Source organism: Mizuhopecten yessoensis, unplaced genomic scaffold (assembly GCF_002113885.1).
Source record: "Mizuhopecten yessoensis strain PY_sf001 unplaced genomic scaffold, ASM211388v2 scaffold10911, whole genome shotgun sequence".
Lineage (NCBI taxonomy): Eukaryota > Metazoa > Mollusca > Bivalvia > Pectinida > Pectinidae > Mizuhopecten > Mizuhopecten yessoensis.
The window spans coordinates 266996-276254 of record NW_018408783.1 but is presented as its reverse complement, the minus strand read 5'-3'; the positions used below and the strand labels follow the sequence as shown (position 1 = coordinate 276254).

Here is a 9259-nt window from a genome sequence, read left to right as displayed (position 1 = left end):
TAATATGAAAAAGTCCAAAAGCATATCAATATTCATGTGTAAAGAGACATGAGAAAACAAAATAGAAAAGTAAGGAATATAGAAACGTTCCAATTGTAAATATGTATCACAGCCGGATGAGCAATACTAACAGCACGATAATAACGTTGTCGATACAGCACCTGTGTTTATTACAACATATAATCTAGTCTTTACAAAAACATTTTATTATGTCTTTAGTAGTGTCCTGGCAAAATATTGTTTATCAGAACATTTTATCTTCCATACTCTATCTTATCAAAGCTTTTGTATATATGCTGCCCAAACGGTTCAGGTAGGATACGTTTACCGTAAAAGGTCACAATCAGCGTCAGTCAAAAGGTAAAACGGTCGGTTCAGGCCAACTCGTGTTGAACTAAGATCCTATTTCTTACAGCTCAATGTAATACAGACGGTAAGCAGACTTAATACATTAACAAAAACATGATAACAGTTATTAGAACATTACCCAAATCAATAATAATACTGTTTCAGATCAGTGGTAACATTGCACTGACATGGGCACAACCTTACATTGTAAAAAGCATGGACATCAGTTACACCTTCCGAGGTTATCTTAGGCCCAGGACAAAATTGACCACAGGTAAAAAACACCCAGCTACCACGTTAGTATTCAGAATCATAACCTATGGGTAACAAGTAGATAAACTGTCATCATTCCAACTAACAAGACATAGAAAACATGATTAGAAGCTAAGAAATTTGGATAGAAATCAGATGTTGAAAACAATCTTGATTTCAATATCAATGAGTGCATTCATTGATTGATAAATAAGTGTACATTTTGAGATGTTACGGAAAACGATATGTCACGTTAGCATACTAATTGCTCTTTTTGCAAGGGTTCACATTCTACATTTAAAATTTTAACCGGTAATATATTATAAAATTGGAAAACGAATGTTCTTCGAATTGCAATAAGAACTAGAGCCATCGTGGGGGAAAATATCAAATTCTGTCACATAGTAGGGTGCAATACTTGGAAGGAATATAAATCTATATTAATTCTATGCCACATATTTGTTAGTGGCGATGATCTCATCCAGTTTGTTGATCTGGTTGAACGGATTACATGGTGCAACAGTGGTGACCATCTTAGACATCTTGGAGTCCTTCTTATGTTCAGACGTGTTCGGGGAGATAGGTAAAGATCTGCAAATACCAATATTATAAATGAAATACAGTGTATGAAATATTTATATACATGTATACTTAACATACTTAAAGGAACAGTACATATAACCGGAGTCAAGGACATGCATGTGTTTTGTGTCAACTTGTGAGCCATTTCACGTGTTTACATGTGAGCCATTGCACGTTTTAACTTGTGAGCCATTGCACGTGTTTACTTGTGAGCGATTGCACGTGTTTATTTGTGAGTCATTGCACATGTTTACTTGTGGCATTGTACGTGTTTACTTGTGAGCCATTGCACATGTTTACTTGTGAGCCATTGCACGTATTTACTTGTGAGACATTGCACGTGTTTACTTGTGAGACATTGCACGTGTTTACTTAGTGAGCGATAGCAATGAGAGAACAACACTTTATCGTAGTTTTGGATATTTTAGATGTGGTTAATTTTCGGTTTATTTGGCTCTTGGAGTAAATGAGCCAAAATTTCACACACCAAGGATACCAAAATATATCGGCAGACAGTCTTCAAACTGATTTATTATGCATCATTTACCAATTTTTGGGCCTTATTTTTCATGTAAGTTACTCTTAGAATTGCTCACTTGTTTAGGGCAGGAATAACACAATTCATAAATAACACATCCAAAAAGGTATGCTTTTATCTGAAGATGGCCTAACTTATTAGTGTTTTCGAACAGAAAATGCCAGTTTTTGGCAATGCCAAAATATCCTTAAATACGGTATTTCTTGTAGAAGAAGTAAAAGTATGTATGTGATGGAAGTAAAAGTCTTTAAGATACTTACTTCGCATGTAACGCCGGCATAAATATGACAAATTCCTTACTTTTTTGCAATAAAAGTGAAGCTAATGCACATATATATGTATATGTTTAATGTTAGCAGTAATTGTGGGTGAGGTTAGTGAAGATCAGATAGTTGGAAGTCTGATAAGTTACTTACTTGTGGGTGATGGCAGTAGTAGCCTGGGAACCTTGGGCATACACACCCCTCCATAGTGTACAACATTTGTAGCCCGGAATGTTAGGTCGGCTGGTAGGGAAAAAATAAGGAAAGCAGTTAGATAGGTCTACCTTGAGAATGATTCATCAATACCATACTTCTAACATGATGTAAGATTTGAGAAAGAAAAGACAAGTTTTGCCTATTAACTCATTGAACACTAAGTACCTTCACTGAAATTATCTTAGTGAACTGTATTTGTCTACTTACTGTCCTGTTTCACTGTATCGGGGAATGAGGACCCTCTTCACAGTGTAGGGGTCAAATGGTTCTTGAGCATTGTCTATTTCATCTTGGTTTTCTGCTCCTATTGAGCCACTGAAAATATAAAATATGATTAAATGTTAAGTTCCCAGTGCAGGTAGAGTCCAATGGTCACTCTTTACACAGCATTTACGCTAACATCTACAATAGTTGATGTATCAACTGAGGTGGGCATCAAGAAGGCAATACTAAACGATATATCTATAGAGATGGATACCAGGAGAGTGGAGCCCAATGCTTAACCACAGGTACTAGCCTCGTCTGTCAATATACCTATAATATAATCTTATAGGTGTTATTGACAGACGAGGCAAGTGCATGTGCCTAACCATATCCACACAACACAAAAGGATATCAATGAGGCAGTGTTTAACATCTACACAACGTGGAAACATATATTCGCAATACCACGGGAACAATGTTGAATAAATAATATTCACATGTGAATAGTAAGGGAAAATGCTAAAAACATAATCTTCACATGTGAATACCATAGACAATGCTAAAAACTCCTTTGTGTGTGAATAATAAGGGGACAGTACTAAGCATATCATATTCATATGTGTATAGCAAAGGAATAATCTTCAAAAGTTAATATCAAAGAGACAATGCTAAGCATATCATATTCATATGTGCATAGCTGAGGAATAATCTTCAAAAGTTAATATCAGAGAGTATGCTAAAAACTCCTTTGTGTGTGAATAATAAGGGGACAATGCTAAGCATATCATATTCATATGTGTATAGCAAGGGAAAATGCTAAATACATAATCTTCAAAAGTTGATATTAAAGAGACTATGCTAAAACATCTTCTCATGTGAATGGCAAGGGGACAATGCTAAACATTTAATCTTCACGCGTGGGTACAAGTGGAGAATGCTTAATATATTATCTCCACAAATGAATACCGAGGGCACAATGCTAAACACAGTATCTTCAAAAGTGGATGTCATTTGGTAGTAGAGTTGAATATTTCCACAAATGAACACCAAATGGACTTGTTAGAGTAATCGAAATAGACATGACATCTACACGAAAGGACGTAACACAGATGTACTTACCCATAACTAGTAATCTGTTGAGCGCGGGCGTTTGAACTGCAGCTGTAGTGGTCAGAAATGATGTTTTTAATATTTTTGTGTACAACAGACACCATAGAACAATCAATGTTTCATAAGGAATTCATCAAAAAAAAAATATCATAAATTAAGACTTCAAAATTTAAAAAAAATGAATCGCCTAGGTACCTAAAAGACATCATTGAACCATACCTTTACAGCAATATAAATGCAAGATACCCACTAAGACATAGCTGCATTTTCAATCTCCCTTTCTGTAGATCCTAGAATTATTTTAATAGTTAATTTCCCTCAAAGTGTAGAGAATTTAACCTTCTATCTGCAGAATCTTTAAATGCTACTTCCCTTCAACAATTTAAAATTGTCATCAAGTCTAACCGATTTTATTCCGGTTTGATTGAGGCTGGTGGTGATTTAAATAATATTTGACATCCCTTAATGACTGTCTTTTCGCTTGTGATCTGAATTTTGATGATGTATATGTTCTTATCTTGCTATATTCTATTAATTAGATAGCGAGAATAACAAGTATTTATGATATAATGTTAAACGGGAGTAGTGAATCGATCATGTACCATCTTCCTTTAGAAAAGCATTTATGGAAAATGTCGACAAGACCTGACGATATTATGCTAAAAAGGTGATTTAAGGGTAATACGTAGCAAAGTTTCAATTTCCGTAGAAATCTACCATTGATTGTTCTAAGATAAACTTCTTGTATATGATAATGAACTCAAAGATATACTAAATGACTTGTAATTGTCCAATGTATATCGTATTTCCCAAGGGAAAGTTGATCAGCTTACAGATTAGATAGAATACCACCTTAGATAGAAGGGTTTATACATGTAAAAACACCATTTAAAACAATTTTTGAACATGTTTATGCAAATGAAATTATACAGAATGATGTCATGAATAAATTTAACGCGTGTTAATACTGTTACTGCTGTGTAGTTTCCGTCGGTCAATTTTTACTGCCTGCTGTAACTCCAGACATTGTTGTATTCATTGTAATTTCTTAAACAGTTTTGGAGGGAATTAAGATATTGTCAGTCAATTGCTAGGGCCTTGGTGACAAGGTTAAGCGCAAAGATGTTTTTACTTATTTAAGAGATAGTAAATACAATATCTACTGTCTGCAAAATACTCACTTTACCGAAGAACAGGAATAAATCTTACTGAGTGAATGGGTCTATTTTAATTATTTTAAATCTAATGCAAGGGGGGTAGCAATACTTATCAATAACAATTTTGAAGTCAAGGTGATAAAGGGAAAAAAAGACTGAACAGGGAACTTTTTTGGCATTGGATCTAGAAGTTGAAGGTAATAAAATAACTTTAATTACATTGTATGGTCCAAACTCTGACAACCCAACTTTTTATGATAAAATAGAAGAAACTCTCTATGAGTTTAAAAATGATAGCTGTGTTGTTTGTTGGTATTTTAATTTAGTTCTTAATCCTGATTTAGATTGTGATAAAAACTACAAAAAATGTTAATAATCCAAAGGCTCGTGATAGGGTATTAGAAATAATAGATAACTTTGATTTAGTGGATGTTTTTAGAGAACAGCATGCTGACATTTCCAGATATACATGGCGTAGGAGTAAACCTATCAAGCAGGCTAGGTTAAATTTCTTTTTGGTTTCTGGGAATTTATTACAAAGTGTAGATGAGACAAGTATAGATCCAGGTTACAGATCAGAGGATTCTTTCCCCAAAATTATGTTAAAATTTAACAAATTTAAAAAAGGGAAAGGTCTATGGAAGTTCAATAGTTCCTTGTTACATGACCTGGAATATCTAAATATAATTAATGATACTATCAAAACAGTTAAATTACAGTATTGCCTTCCCATATATATTCCTGAAAATATTGATGACCTGTTCAGATTTACCGTTTGTTATAAATGATCAGGTTTTTTAGAAACACTATTAATGGAAATTAGAGGTAAGTCAATTTCATATTTTTCCTATAAAAAGAAACAGTGTTGTGCAAGGGAAACGACCTTAAAAAATCAAATACAGGAACTGAAAAATGAGAATGATGTAGACTTAGACAAGTTACTTGAGAAAAAAAAAGAATTGGAAAAGATTAAAGTACATAGGATAAAAGGGAGTATAATGCGTACAAAAGTCTTATGGATTGATAAGGGTGAAAAACCTACCAATTATTTTTTTAATTTAGAAAATATACAATTTATTTCAAAAATCATTCCAAAGTTACAACGGGAGAATGGAGAATTCCTAACTAAACAAGTAGATGTTTAAAAATGAGCTGTTTTTTTTATAAACATTTGTATTCTATTGATAATGAAGTCGATGACATAGATTTGGATGAATTTTTAGAAGATTTTGGTGTTCCTAGATTAAATGTTGAAAAAGCGGTCAGTTTGGAAGGTATTATTACACTTAAAGAAACATCTGAAACACTGAAGAATATGAAAAGTAATAAGAGCCCAGGCTCAGATGGATTCACATCGGAATTTTTTAAATGTTTTTGGAATCAGTTAGGTAATTTTGTGGGTAGGGCATTAAATTATGTTTTTTTTTAAACGATCAGCTGTCTATTACACAACGTCAGGGAATAATTACTTGTATACCTAAGGCTAATAAATCGAAGTATTTTATAAAGAATTGGAGACCTAAAGAATTGGAGACCTATTTCTCTATTAAACATTGTATACAAAATTGCTTCTGGATCAATAACAAGTAGATGCAAATTAGTTTACAAAAAATTATAAATTCTGATCAAAAAGGATTTATATCAGGACGTTACGTAGGAGAAAATACTCGCCTGGTTTATGACATTATGCAATATACAGAGGAAAATGATATCCCTGGAATGTTATTAATGGTTAATTTTGAAAAGGCTTTCGATTCTGTCACTTGCAAATTCATAGACGAAGTGCTTAGATATTTTGGATTTGGAAACGACATCAGAAATTGGGTCAAAGTTTTACACTGTCATTCAAGTTCTGCAGGGGGGTAATTTATCAGCATTTTTCAAAATAAATCGTGGTTGTCGTCAAGGAGACCCCATCGCTCCATATATTTTTATACTATGTGCAGAAGTATTAGCAATCCGCCTTAGACACATTAAGAGTATAACTGGTATAAATGTTAATAACTGTCCCATCTTAAACTCTCAGTATGCAGATGACACTTCTCTGGTATTAGATGGTTCTGAAAAATCACTGAAAGGGGTGGTTGATGAACTTAATATTTATGCAAAAATATCTGGTCTTAAAGAAAATGTAGGTAAAAATGTCTGGATAGGCAGTAAAAAATACAGCAATGATGTTCTCCTTCCAAATATGAATCTTAGATGGAGAGTTAATAAATTTGCTCTTCTTGGGATAGATTTCCATGTAGATCTTTACAAAATACCTAAAATGAACTTTGATAAAAAAAAGTTAAACTTAAAGCTCTTATTAAGAGATGGAGTAGAAGGTTGCTCACACCTATCAGTAGAATTAATATGATTAAATCTTTATTAATTTCTCAGGTGAATCATTTGTTTATTTCCTTACCTAATCCATCTGAAAATTTTATAAAACAGCTCAATTCTGTTCTTTTCAATGTTTTATGGAATAGCAAAACTGATAATTTCATTTCAAAAATTATAACCATTCATTTTCGGAAACTTTGGCAACTGATCAGAATTATCATTTAAGCTTAAAGAAAATCGTGCAGAAAACCAAAAAAAGGTGAAACTGTATTCAAAACATTAGCAGAATCTATGTTAGATGGACAGATTCCATTTACAGCTGGTACATGGCCAGATACTAGTGGCGGTATCGCCCTTGTTGGAACAGCCACATCAGGCATAAAGATTAGCCTAGTCTCTGTTTATATTTTTTTTTATCTACAATGTTGTTACTGATTCAGAAATCTCCAAAAACCCTTTACTGTATCACCTAACATCCCAAGCTTTCATTTCCAGAATCTCCCTGACCTCACCACCCCTAACACCATCACTGAAAATGTGTATAACTCACTTATGACACCATGGCCTTATGTAACACTGTCACTCCTTACTACTATTTTCATCCTCACTTCCATTTACTGTATCTGGTGGAGAAGGTTTCGTAAAAATCACAAACAAATCCTTGAACTCACCACTGGCACCGCATGTGAGCTAGTTTGCGTAGCTTTACTCCCCCTCTGTCCTGATAACTAGACTATATCACTCCCTATTGACATAACTAACATTCGTGTGTATGGAAAGATCTTTCCAATCCTCAGAGTGGACTTGTCAGAATTCTCCATTACCAACAATAATAGCAAAAAGAGAATTTATCCTGCTAACAATGTTCGTCTCTCTCCTATGCAAGCACACTCAATTCGAGCCATTTTGAGTCAACCTTTTGCAGCATACCCTTTAGTTTGCCATCATGGATATTTTCATCCACTTTGATCGAGTTTGAGTCTTCAACCCCTATATTAAACAATGTGATCTAAATGAGACATGACTTACAACACCCATTTTGATATTTGTATATATGCTATATATATGTGTGTGTGAACTTCATTTCATTGCTCATAATAACATCTTATACAGAATGATTTTATATTCTTGATTTATAAGCTTTAAAATCATATACTGCACAGTATTACCTCATGTTGTGTTCAGAATACTGTTTTTGTTTAGTTCCTATCAAGGGACACAACAAGAGCAATAACAAGTTTATGTACATATTGGCCTTGCTGTTAGTGTTTATGTGTACCAGGTTTTATGTTTAAAGTCAATATTTGCTTGAAAATGATTTATTTTTTGTGTTAAATTATATTTACTTATCATCAGTTACCTCCCTTTGCAACAGCCAACTAGCATTATTTTCATACTTAACCACTGATGAGCCAATTTGCTAGTAACAGTAATACCATGTACCAAATAGGTTTTTTTATTTTTTTATTATCCTGATAAGCTTTAGAGGCTATGCTTCTACTATGTTGAACTACCTCCCATATTATTGTACATATTTATTAATATTCATCTATATTCACATGTCATATGCTATTGCCATACATACTTTTTTAACCATATAGTTTTAATCTTTGAGAACAAATATTTTTCAGACCGACAGGTGTATTTCATAGTGAAAATCTCTCCTTTTTTCATATAGATGTTTTCCATATATTTTCATTATAAAACTATTCCCAAAATTTATGATTTCAATAATATGAATATTTTCTACTAGAAATAATTTTTACAAATTTTTCAAAGCTTACAAAAATGACGTATTTACTGTATCAGTGTGTCTGCAAACAAGATTTACATAAGCCACTCAGGTTAGTCTCTTAGATTATACCCACGCTGTGATATTCTGTCTTGTCCAATTAACCAACAAAGAATATACACACCGCTAATGTAAATTTATTTACTTAAGGGTCACTCTGATGAAGATACCTGTATAGTCATTTTTATTACGCTTTGTTCTGGCTTATCCAGCGAATGGCATTTACAACTTACCAAGGTAGCTAAAACTATCAACATTTTCTAAAACATTACCATCATAAAACCATTTTTCTTCCTCCTTCAACTTACCACCATTCCTAAAAATTATAACTTTAGTTTTTTCGACATTAACAGTTAGATTCCATTTCTTAGTGTATTGTAATAGTGTGTCTAACTTTTTTTGCAATCCCTCTGCCGATTCAGCTAACAAAACCATATCATCTGCGTACATTAGAAGAAATAAGTTAATAGTT

The 9259-nt window shown here is 33.1% G+C and overlaps 1 protein-coding gene across 1 annotated transcript; it reads right to left on the bottom strand.

Annotated features, from left to right (window-relative positions):
- Window positions 1-1046: 1046 nt before the first annotated feature.
- Window positions 1047-8169, bottom strand: LOC110463480 (uncharacterized protein C7orf72-like). Its single transcript, XM_021518099.1, has 4 exons — window positions 8165-8169; window positions 2407-2514; window positions 2137-2226; window positions 1047-1191 (listed from the first exon to the last, which is right to left on the bottom strand). Exons 1-4 carry the CDS (start codon window positions 8167-8169, stop codon window positions 1047-1049), a joined length of 348 nt encoding a protein of 115 aa, XP_021373774.1.
- Window positions 8170-9259: the final 1090 nt, after the last annotated feature.

Coding starts and splice junctions, on each gene's coding strand:
- LOC110463480 (XM_021518099.1), bottom strand. Junction 2,227..2,406: donor CGATACAGTGAAACAGGACA/GTAAGTAGACAA, acceptor TTTCCCTACCAG/CCGACCTAACATTCCGGGCT. Junction 1,192..2,136: donor ACTACTGCCATCACCCACAA/GTAAGTAACTTA, acceptor TGGTATTTGCAG/ATCTTTACCTATCTCCCCGA.